Raw genomic sequence first — 12,866 nt, 5'->3', positions numbered from 1 at the left:
ATCAACTGAGCATATGTTCTGCACAATATCAAAAAAATAAAACTGTTACTACAAAAATGTTCCCATGTAAAGCACTTTCCAAAACACATTCACAAAGTGCTTTACAGAACAAGACAGAAACGGCAATAAATACAAACACAGAACATAAAACCTGATAAAATCCTGTATTGTAAAGACATTTAAGTGATAAATGGGGGATAGAAAGTAGACAAACGAGATTAACTGCAAAAAAAAGCCTTCCTGTAAGAGTATGTTTGCATAAAATCCATCAAATCGACCTAAAGCCAAAGTGTGATGTCTTCATCTTGATAGTTTTGTCTGACAAAACCCAAATTTATTCAGTTCAGTACCACAGAAGACAAAGAAAAGCAGCTGGAACAGAAGAAAAAGTGACTTCAAGTCGAAATAGTCGATGAAACCATGAGGAAATTTAGAGTTTTGGCAACAAAGTTGTTCAACGGTTTGCCTGTTGAGTGTTTAGACAATGGATATATGATCAAATAGTTTCAGGAGGCGCCTTAAAACCTGGTTTTGCTTGTCTAAACTGCAACACGCCGTACCTGTTGAAGCTTCGAGGCACTCGCCCAAGAGCGGCCTCACATGCGTGAGTCAGTTTGCTGCGCTGAGGGCCGGGGAAAGGCCTGCAGCTACAGTTGGACCAGGAGAACGAGATCATTTGCTTGTTATTTCAGATACAGACGTCAGTGCAAAAGGTGAGGCATGCAAAGAGGCAGAATAATAAACTGAAACCAGACAGGAGATCCCTGAGTGTGCAGCCGAAGCAGAGGGCAGGAAGTGAATGGTTATCAGTCCTGTGTGTGTCGGTTCACAGTCAATGGGTTTACATTATGTGACACACAGTCTGGGCACTTGATAAATTTGACTAAACAAACACTATGATGATTTCTCTCCCTGGGCTGAACAAGCGCAGGCGTATAGATACTGGGAGCAGATGGCAGGAGCGTTATCTGGCAGGGCAGGTTCACATGCAGGGGGGAGGCCTGTGTGTTTAAAGGATAACTCCAGCATTTTTAAACCTGGGGCCTATTATTACTACATATTTTGGGTCTGACATGCCTGATAGGTACAAAAAGTTTTGGAATTGGTCTAGTAGATCATCTCAGCCAGCAGCTAAGCAAGTGTCTGACAACATTATGGAAAGGATCACTACCTGTAGTTCCTTTTTGTTTAACCAGAAATAGCAGTTATTTTCGCTCTCTTCAATGTCACCAGACTCCATTGACAAAAACAGTAATTTTACTTCCCAGGACACATGAGTTGCAGGTCTACTAAGGTCTTCATTGGTTAGTTTGTTTGCATTATTGTGTGTTATACAAATACTGCTTTGGATGTAAACTAACCATTTAAAACACCAAAGTCACACAAAAAAAAAACAACCTAGTGGCAGCAGTAGATAACCAACTCCTGTGTTCTGCCAGTTAAAATTCCTGATTTTGTCAATGGAGTCTGGTGAGCTTCTAGAGAGCGATGTACCATCTGTGTCTGGTTATACAAAAAGGATCTTAGAGGTCTATTTCTGTGGGGATCCTTTCCATAACTACTAATTTATCAATTACAATTCTGACAAATGAGTACACAAGTCAAAACAAACACAAAGTACATACAGTATAAATGTAGAATTCTTTTCAATTTCAGCTCGCCTTCGACTGCTATGATGTTTTTTTTAGCCTGGAGGAGAGCAGAGGAGAGGATAACCATCAGTCTTCATTAAGCCTGCTCTGGCTGAGAGCTCAGGTAACAGCCTCTGATGGATGGCACCTTTAAGTTCCCATTAAAACGGTAAGCATTGCTCATGAGCAGCTTCTGACGAGCTGCCTGCCCCACAAAGACAAAAGCTTGTGCTCCTCGTTCAGTCTGCGCCTCGGCAAACACTGTAGTTTTCATCTTCCAGCCTTTTATTCATGAGAGCTGAAAAGATCAAGAACAGGCAGTGTGGCGGCGATGACCTCAGAAAATGGCGAACGGCGCTAATATGTTTGAAATGCTCGAAGCACTTCACCTGTTATTAACTGAGGTGCTCTGTTTGCAGAGCTGCAGAGGTCCGAAGGGCGCTCCTCTTCAGAGACCACCCCGTGAGGCCCAGGGCTCCCATGAGCTGGCGACAGCGGCAGGCTTTGACTTGCTGAGACGCTGTGCGGTTGAATAAAACTCCCACAAGATGAGAGAGGAGAGCCAGTCCGCTGTTTTAAACAAGCTCCGAGAGGCAAAGGAGCATCTCCAGCAATTAATCAATGAAGCAACAGATGAATAAATAGCAACGTTTTTTGATCATTTAAGTCAAAAAGCCAAAACATTCCCCAATTATTTGGTCTAAATTGTGTGTATTTGCTGCTTTTCTTTATTTAAACATGAACAGGGCTTCAACTAATGATAATTTTCATTGTCGATTCATCATTTTGTCTATAAAACAAATTAATAATGGGAAGAAAAGCACCATCAGCTCAAGATAATGTATTCAAATGGTTGTTTTATTCAACCAACACCAACAAATATTTGGGATTTTTGCTTGAAGAATTCCTAAAACTATTAATCACTTATCACAAGAGTTGCCATCTAAAACCTAAATATTTGGGGGTTTTGAGTATTAGTCAGACAAATGAAGCTATTTGGAGACAAGACGCCACCTTGGACTTCAGGAAATGGTGATTTTCTTTCACATTTTCTGACATTTCATGGAGAAAATGATAATCGATAATCAGATAAATCGAACACTAAAAGCAGTATTTAGCTGCTCTAGTTGTTTATATTAGCAGCAGCATCACGTGGCGTCCAAGAAGACGGTCAGAACAAAACGGGATTTATTGAGCCGATCGAGGGCAGGCGGAGGTAAACTAGTTCCTCCCCTCCTCCACCCGCCGCCTCTCCTCTCCCTCCAGTTGAAGGTTAATGATGGAGGGATACGGCAGAGGAATACAGATCAGGGAGACATGGATGGATGTGGAGAGAGTGCTAAACCAGTCTGAGGACGCTGTGGCCAGAGATTAAGGGCAAAATCTTAACTACTAACCAACCTACACCTAAAAAGGAGCAGCTTGGTGATGTTTCATATTTTTCTTGGAGTCAATAAATTCCATGAAAAGACCAAAATCTGAAATTAATTGATCTTGTTACCACAGAGCAGCCTGATATACCATATTCCTCTGTGCCATTGTTGTCCAAAAACATGTTCCTTCATCACCATGAATACACCCAGTGGTGTTTATTCACACACACACACACACACACACACACACACACACACACACACACACACACACACACACACAATGTCCTGCTGCCCCAAATATTCACTAGAGCTCCAAATGTGTATATATCCGCCGCTGCAAATAGTCCCCAACAAATGCGCTATTTCTTCTTGTTTGAGTGACATTTTCTAAAAGCTGTTTTAGGAAATGATTCATCCTTTCTGAGAAATATAAAACTACATATTGAAGAGCTGTTTTTCAAGATTTATTTACTTAAGAAGGAACAAATGAGCTTTGGTCAAGAGTTATTAATCAGTTAGTCACTCAACAGACAAATAAACAGCAACTTTTTAATAATGAATTCATCATTTAAGCAGAAATACCAAACATTCCCCACTTATTGACTCTAAATTGTGGGTATTTGCTGCTTTTCTTTATCTTATTTGCTAGTAAACCCGAACAGGGCTGTAATTAATGAGAATTTTCATTATCAATTAGTCATTTTGTCAATAAAACTTATGCAGGTAGTAAAAAAAATGGCATGTTATGACCCTCAGTTGAAGAAAATGTATTAAAAATGCTTGTTTGATTCGTCCAACAGCCTAAAATTCAAAGATATTCAGTTAACAGTCGAATATGACAAAGAAAATGAACAAATCTTCACATCTGAGATGTTTGATCCGGTGAATATTTGGGATTTATGTCCTCAGAGGGAACAAATAGGTTAAAAAGGGCTTGAATGAAAACAGCACAAGCCAATTAAAAGTGTCTCCCACTTCTTCTTCTTCTTCTTCTTCTTCTATCCATGTGAAACAGAAATGAAAAACTTGGCCACATTCCTCTTGGTGTCTGACACTGACCTGGAAAATACCTGGGCAGAACTCCAAGACTTCCACCAGCCACAACAGAGAGCCTGAACTCTGCTTGCAGGACGTTAACATCTGCGGCCTCGCTGAACACTCACTCCGACTGGATGTCTTAATTTCATACAAGTACGATCACTGTAGCGTGAAACCATTTTTCAAAATGGCAGGTTTTTCCAGTGGCCGCGCTCTGTGAAACCCAGCCGAGCGTCCGTTTGATAGCGTGCGCCCCATGTAGCTCCAATAAAAATTGATCTTGCAGAGCGGGGGCATATTGAGGTGCTATGCATACACCATTAATGCTGATCAACAACCTACAAGGCTAAGCATCGTGTGTGTGTGTGTGTGTGTGTGTGTGTGTAGATGTGTGTTTGTAAGTGTGCTGAGACGGACCACACACACACACACAAAGCTTTGCATCATTCAATAGGCGTGCGCCAATTCATTGATTCTTCATAAAATTGCAGATGAGAGCGCTAGCTGCCAGTAATCAGTGTATAGAGGAGACCTGAGGCTTCACGTACACATCAGTGTGTGTGTGTGAGAGAGATAGCAAACAGTCTTAGCTCAAGTTTAAAATCAATATGTGGCACCAATGTAGCAGTTAATCACATGATTATACACTGCATCGCAGTATTTAAGATTATATACTTGGTATTTTTATAATAACGGTGTATCAAATGTCAATGTGATGAAACTACAGAGAATTATCAGCCAAATCTGCAGTTTAATAGCGACCGTGTTACTGTTCTGGTTCACTCTCACGGCTCTCATGTGGTTGTTTTATGGTGAAAAAGCGGTAAAAATACACAGCACGTGACCTGCTCACAACCTGAACAGCATACAGACACCGTTTGGTGGAGCCGGTGAACTATACTGGAGCATTTCACAGCTAGTGAGCCAGATAGGAGGAGGAGGAGACCAAAAACAGAGCCAAAAGAGAGTTAATTCTGGACTTCAGATTCATCACAAGGACGCAAACACGATGCCACGTGAATGATAATGTTGCTCTGCTTCCGCTGGACGAGGTGATCAGCTACTGCTTCCTAATAAGTTCAAGAAATCAACTTAAAACGTGATAAAATACAACTTGTTTATGACTTTCCCTCTAAACCTCTCAGATAGCTTCATCTTAATAACTTTCACTTAAGGAAGAGGGCGTTTAAGTGTGGTGTAGTGGAGTATTTCTAGATTGTGGTGCTTTTCCTTCAGGATCTGACCACCATCTTCATCACTGCCACACCACACCAGGAGTGACGTCCGTACTGACGACTGCAGAGGGAATAACACTGGACTATCGTTAAAGCCAGAACGTAACATTCAGGGCAGAGCCGGCAAAGTTTCGGCCTGACCACAGACACACAACACTCGGTGCTGCCAACAGACTTCGGCCCTCCGTGTCTGCAGCAACAGGTCTGTGACAGACTTCAGGACCGAGTCTTAAATTCTGCACTTCAGTGCACAAAACGACAGTCATGTTGAAGTATACTAACTATGGTTATAACCGTGAATTTTAATCATTTGTGCAAACACACACAAAAATAAACAAATCACTCTCAGACAGAGAAAACAGAAGGCCTCTGTGAAACCCTGTGAAACGGCAGGATTTTCTGTTTTCCTACTCCTAAAAATGGAACAATTACTTAGTACTTATTAGTATTTTGTCACCATTATTCTTTGCCATTTCATTCTTGGTTTTGAGACTATAGTTTCCATGAATTGGTGGTTGTGGGGGAGGTAAACAGGAAGTGTGTCTCTGTTTGAGTCAGTGAAGTCTTTTACTTAAAAAGGGAATGAAGCGTTGCTATTTCAGCCTGTATTTGTTTACATTTTGGCAAATTGGCACCAATTAAAAGTGTGCCGAATCAGTTATTAGCAGGTCCTGTTTGCTGTGTGCCCATTGATGTAAAGATAAGTAGCAGTGGATTACTTTTATGCTGAGAAAAAATTTTAAAATGTGATGATTCTCAGGCAAGTTCTGCAGGTACAAGGAGTCGTTTTGCTATAATTTCCAGGAGGATTTGTGGACGTCTGTTAATAATAGACTTCTGACACATGTTAAGAGTTTTTGATGGCAAATTTTGACAAGTGAAAACTAGTTTTAGATGATTACAAAAATAGTACATCAAACAAAAACCATGCTCTGATCACAGAGAAAGCAACTAACGAACATTTACACGTTGGAGTAACGAGCGAAGACATTTTTAAACTAAAATGCCAAAAAAAACTGCAGGTTTTGGTTTCTTAAATGTGAATATTGATGGTTTTCTTGGTCTTTGTCAGTAGTGAATTGAATATTATTGATAAAACAAGCAGACTGAACATGCCAACATGAGCTTCTGGGACATCTTTCACAATTTTCTGACATTTTATAGACCAGAGAATTCAGTTTTCAGCCCGTTTCCTTGAACTCTTGACTGAGCAGGTGAGTATCAAGAGGAAAGACAAAAAGGAAGAGATTTCCCTCCCTCCCCCACCAACAACACACTCTACATATTAACAGCATTGATGTTTAAATGACCTTTTACCTCGTGCTGCTATGGGAGCACATCAACAAGAGATCAGACGGAGAGAGAAGTGTGCAGAGGTGTCAACCTGACCTCCTGTGAAATGCACACAGCTTAAATGTGACCAAATCACTGGTTTAACAAGCAGAAAACAAATTACAGCATATGTTTTTCCACCATATATAGAAACCACTTATTTCCTTACGTAGGGTAAATTGTAATGATGTACATTACTTTACGTCTTTGATTTTTTTTTCCCCTCCACCTCCATTTTGGAGTTGTTTTGACGATAACCGCCCTCAGCGTGCACATAAACACCGCAGCCTATACTTTAGCATGCCACCGAAGCCTATACTTCCCCGTCCACTGGTGTGTCATGGTTAAACATTTAGGGTCCAGCGAGGCCCGAGAGGAAGATGAAGGTTTTTTAGAGTCAAAATCAAAATAAAACTGGATTAAATAAGAAGTTTGGCTCTTTTATATGGAAATGTTGTCTTTAAAATACAGGAAGTCTTATTGTGAAAGGCTGTTTTGAGCCACGCTAGCAGCTTGGCTCTTGGGATGCTAATGTCTGCCAGTAGACCACTTAACATTTAATGGATTGCTGATCAATTTTGCACAGACTTTCATGTTCCCCAGATGATGAACCCTAATGAGTTTTGCGAGCCTCTGACTTTTCCTTTAGCGCCACCAGCTGGGTCACTTTCCCTAAAGTCGTCCCCTAAAGATCGATTTGAAATAGTCTGTTTTGAGGGAAACGTAATGCTGACGAGTTTTCTATTAACATAACGAGGAAATTATGTTAAAATATTAAACTAATCGGTAAAATCCTCACTGAAAACATGTTGTATTTGCCAAAATAACCAAAATGATGATCTCTTTCTAACCTTAATCAAAGTGCTGACTGTGTCCTGGTCTTTTTACGTTCATCATCCACATGGATTAAAAATGTGGAGCTTCATTCACTCAAACACACTTCATCTGTGAGCATAATCCAGGTAGCGATCACCTTTGTCAGCAAAACTTAATTATGAACATAATTTAGCTGTAAACTACCAATAAACACGATAGAATACCCATCATGCTTAGCTGTACTTTGTGTTTAGTGCTAATTAGCGACTGTTAGCATGCACAATTAGTGCATAACAACAATTATGTGCATTAGTGCAACTGAAACCAGTTCTGAATTACACACAGGTGGCATTAAAAGGTGATAAATGACATCATGCACCACCGAAGGCAATGAGACTAATTTAGCTTCTCTGTTTTCAGCTATTTTTTAGAGAAAATGGACCTAAAATAGTGGGTTTAGTTAAAGGAAACCAAGAGTTGGACGTTTCCTAGCACCCCAGACCAGATTTTTACCCTCTTGTTATCATTGTAAGCTAATTATAATACACTCTGATGTAGTCGCCTGTTACATTTTCCCCTTTTTGCTCCACTCTGTGTGTAATATATCCAGAAATCTTCATAGAAAGCTTCTGTTTCTGCTTTCTGACCCTGAATGCAAACTGAATTAAGACAAAAGGCTTTCATGCTCTCAGCCGCTTCTCTGCATGAAACTCTCTGCAAAATGACTTCACACCAGTGGTGCTCGTCTTCCTCTGAGTGTAAAAAGACGGCGGAGGATGTTGAGTCAGGTTCAACAAGAGGCCGCCTGCCCGCCTGCCCGCCCGCACGTTGTTTACCGAAGGTCTGCTTTGGTTTGGACCCTGTGAAGTGCTTTAATTCAAGTGGTCGTATCATGAATTTTGAGTTTGAACTTGCACTTAACTACATTCAGCATGACTTCTATCTTCACTGGGCCTCATGTTTTATTTACCAAAAATATTTTATTTATTGATTGCATAAAATGGCAGATTTTAATCTCATTCCACGCATTAATCAGTAAAGGTCCTTAAATTCAATGTGCACGGGCCGTGACTTTGACTTTCCTCCTTTCAATTAGACACTCGATGAAATGTTTAAGGTGATTGAATCGCTTACGGCAAGCATAGCAAACAAATTAATGACCAGTTATGAGGAAATAATTACCGTATTGGCGCCGCAGCAGTAGTTCAAACTGCAAAAACCTGCATTTGCATTTTTTCTATCTTTAATGTTGTTAACGATTTTTGAGCTGGTGCATGTTAACAAGCTGAAATGAGGATTGAATTTTTCAGCGCTGCAACCAAAGATTATCATCATAACTGATTAATCGGAGGATCATCCTCTAGTTTGGTTTAGAAAACAATTGTAAGAAGCTTCCATCAATAGAAAATAGCTTTATTTTGTCTGACAAACACCCAAATACTCACTTAATTATCTTTATCACGAGGAAATCTGACATTAGAGACGCTGGCACCATCAAATTATTGGCATTTTGCTTCAAAAACAGCTTAAAAGATTAATTGTTTGCCCAGATAGTTGACTTATGGACTAATCATTTCAGCTCTAGACTGTTTTCTTATTGTTTGCCATTAAGCTGCCTACAGCCCAGAGTGTATTTGGAGCAGAAGCACACTTCAGTTATTTCTCTGGCATTGGTAGTCCAGCCCGCAGCTCAATAACATCACCACCAACTATGATATTGGCTACAGACATGGGAATAAAAGTAGCCCTCCAGTCTAAACTGGAGAGGCTGCAGTGTTTGTGTTCTCGTAAGAAAAAAAAAATGGCTTCCTTTATCTTTGCTCTGCTGATTAACAGCAAGGGTTTGTTGTGGAGTACGAGGGTCCACAGCAAATGTGTGCCAATTCATTTCCTCAAGGTCTGCTGCGAGAAAACCTCCCTCCTCTGGTACAGCCCACACATCGGGAGATTACATCTTTTATTTATCACTTCTTGGCTCTATTTTTCCAGCAAATTCCAGGCTGGGGTGCAATCAGCCAAGAAAGAAACCCTCCCTGTGTATGTGTGCATGTGTGTGTTTATGTGTGTGTGTGTGTGTGTGCATGTGTGTGTTACTGTTATTCCTCTTTGTAAGCAGATCGAGCCCCCCCTCACACTCATAACAACCCAGATTCTGTTTCTTCCCTACAGAGACATTTCCCAATATCTGGAAATATATAGGCTTCTTATTTTGGCAGGACAGGGACTAGTGTGTGTGTGTGTGTGTGTGTGTGTGTGTTCTCTGTGGCCCTTCACAAAGCCAGCGTGAACCTCCTGCATTTAAAAGTGTGTGTGTGTGTGTGTGTGTGTGAGGGGGGGGAGCTGGACGGGTCATGCAGAAACTCAAGTGTTCAGATTGCATTACAATTCAAATTAACCATGCAGAGTAATGGGATTACAGTCCTCGGCGCTCCCCGCCAAGGCGTCCCGGGTCCTGGTGAACTCACAGGTGACAGACTCCTGCCTGACTGCGTGCTGATAAAGGCTGCAAAGTGAAGACCGTCTTCATTAAAGCGCGCTGCCTCTTCAGCTCAACACCTCTCGCCCGCCTCCCCCCAGAGCTCACAGTCGACTTCTTTTCCGATCACAGATACGCACAAAAGACTGAACCAACTGGCCGCGGACCGGTGTGAATCACTGCCCATTTTAAAAGAGTCGCCATGCTCAATACGCTTCCTCCTTCCAAATTTCCTCTACTTAACAAGGAAGTGAAAAGATGCTTTTGTTTGCCTTCCTTTTGGAGGCGACGGGAAGCTTGAGAGACACAAATGAACATGAAAATGGGGACAAAGTGCCAAACTCACAGTGGGAATGCTGGGCGATTAAACCCTCTAAAGAGGCCCATGTCTCCAGCCACTTAGATAATAAAAGTAAATGACATAAAATCAAACGTTACTGTCGATGATTCACGCTGAAAAACTTGCACGAGCAGCTGTCAGTCCAGCTCACATGTGTCAAGCAGACATATCTGGTGGTCTACTCTCATTTTTGCCAGTTCAAAAAACAGAGCACATTTGCCCCTGCGAAGCTTATTCTGCAGTAAAACATCCCAGTAATAACACAGCGTGGACACACTGGATCTAAATATACGACAACAGTAATGGGAGGCTGCATATTCGCCTGCTTTCCAACTCAGTAGTTCACATTTATCACAATGTTTCTGCTGACAAAGACACATCATGCATGTACGATTATTATTCAACAACCATTCTGAAGAACTCATTCAAATGCAATGTGTGTCAGTTGGGGCCCAACCCAATACTGAGCACTTCCCTTATTACTCAATACTTTTATGTAATCAGTTAAAAGTGATTTTAAAAAAAGGTCAAACTCTATTTTCAGTGTCTTCTCAGACCTCATGTGACACATCCAGCATAAACTGCCATATTAACTATAAAGAAACGAGCTTTAAAGCCATCAAATGTTCTCTTTAAGTCCCATCAGATCAATTCATTAAATTTATCATTGAGATTTAGGACACATGAAGCACTTTAAGAGGCTTTTTTTTTTTAATGTGATGGTGAAAAGTCTCATGACACTGACCCCAAAGCAGCTTCACACATCAAAAACAAATCGGCTGAATTTCACATTTGCCTAATTTATTATCGACACCTCCCAAAAAAAAAGCAAAAAAACAGCTGCAGGCAGTAGACGCGGTTGCCTAATTCTTATTCCGTGAAGTTTCTCAATGAAGTCTGGTGGGGAAATGAGGAGATTCCTTCTTTGTTAAGATAAAGCCACAGCTTGATTTTCAACCCAATTAGCGGATTTTGAGGCTTTTGTAGCCTACATTTCACATTCAAGACTGCCCCGAGCAAAAAACAGGATTTAAATGCCCCAGTCAAACATTCCCATTCATGCACCCAGCAGATTTAAAGTCCCATTGTAGCCTCTCCGTGTGAGTGTGCGTCGCCTGATCGCTTCCCCCTTTGTTATCAAGCCCTGTCACTCTATCCACCTGGATTATCCCACTCATTTACACACAAAATCGTTAATTCAGGTCGTTTTCTTGTATTCGGCGTGGTTATTTTTCAGATTTGGTGACATTTGTGCCAGATATGCCCGCTCAAGTCCCAGCACTCACCGACTTGCAGTACGTTGTCCACGCAGCCGCTCTCCAGCAGAGCGATGCCTCGGCGGAACGGCAGCCGGGTCTCGTCGCTGCTCTCCCCGCAGCTCCCGACCTCCTCCCCGCCGCCGGTGTTGAACGACGAGTACATGCAGATCTCCCGCTCGCTCCTCGGGAAAGACCAGTAAACGATCCGCCTCTGAACGGGCTCCGGGATCCGCTCGAACCGCTCCTCCACCCGCTGAAACGGCCACTTCTCCGCGACTTTCCTCGCCGCGATGTCCAGGAGGGTTTCCGGGCTCTGGGTTTTGCCGGATTCGCCCTGGGTGGCCGAGGAGCCGCCACACGTCGCCCCCGCGGCCCGCTGGCCTGGCCGACATGTCGCGCCGTAGCCCGGTCTACAGCAGAGCCGCTTGGCCGGGGGCTGCTGTACGCGCTCCGCCATGATAGCTCCGCTTTAACGGCGACGGAGGAAGTCAACGCACCATATGAACGGGACCGGGAAGGGAAGACCCACGGCGAGACTGTCGGCCGTTTATGGCCAAATCATCCTTTTATGGAAACATGGGGGCCGGGCCTCCGCTGGCTTGTCAAACCCCTTTGTTGACAAATTAAGGGAAGGCGGGGTCCGCCAGGCTAGCTCCCCGCTGAGCGCGGACCGGAGGGCGGCTGGAAATCCTTCGTCAGACCCGGAAAAAAAAAGCTTTAAAAGCGGGAGCCCGGCGTCCCCGCGTCCAGGTTGTGGTTTCACCGGCGAGAGTTTACAGATTTCAGGCGAAAAGAGGTGTTTTTTGTCCAGAAAAGCCGACAGAGTATGGGCGGTGATTGGCCTGTCAACACCGGAGCCTCGTGGTTTGGGGGGAGGGGGCAGTGAACGCAGCACCGCCCCCTGAGACGTTTAAAGGTCCACAGGAATGTGGGTTTAAAGACAATTTACTCTTTATGGGAAATATTGTAGTAGATAGAGAGAAAACTACGGTGGCCCGGAGAGCTCAGTGGACCGCAACTGGTTTCTAATTAAAAATATGACAAAACACAAACAAAAAAGGCCCCTTTTTGACCTTTTTTAGTCAAATTAAGCACCAAAGAAAAACAACGTAGCCTGGTCTTTTTAATCCTGGGTGCTTTTTGTTTGGTTTGAACATCATATATACATATAATTAGTAAAAAAAAACAGAGGGCGGTATATACCACAAGCAGAGGAGGAACTCCAAATAAATAAACTGAATGTTATGTGTAAAATCAGAAAACTACGGTGGCCCAGAGAGCTCAATGCACCGCAACTGGTTTTTGCTAAAAAAAAATACGACAAACACAAATAAAAAAGGCCCTTTTTGTGTCTTGTTCTGTG

General features: G+C 42.4%; 1 protein-coding gene across 1 annotated transcript in view; it reads right to left on the bottom strand.

The window, feature by feature from the left end:
- Positions 1-12,016, bottom strand: part of zswim6 (zinc finger, SWIM-type containing 6) — a 46,626-nt gene extending 34,610 nt beyond the window's left edge. Inside the window, exon 1 of the mRNA XM_070850861.1 lies at positions 11,531-12,016. Within this exon, the coding sequence (XP_070706962.1) occupies positions 11,531-11,960 (430 nt within the window). The 5' untranslated portion in view covers positions 11,961-12,016. The remainder of the gene's footprint in view (positions 1-11,530) is intronic.
- Positions 12,017-12,866: the final 850 nt, after the last annotated feature.

Source organism: Pempheris klunzingeri, chromosome 19 (genome assembly GCF_042242105.1).
Source record: "Pempheris klunzingeri isolate RE-2024b chromosome 19, fPemKlu1.hap1, whole genome shotgun sequence".
NCBI lineage: Eukaryota > Metazoa > Chordata > Actinopteri > Acropomatiformes > Pempheridae > Pempheris > Pempheris klunzingeri.
Note: the sequence above shows the minus strand (reverse complement) of the source record. Positions and strands in the feature narration are given on the sequence as shown.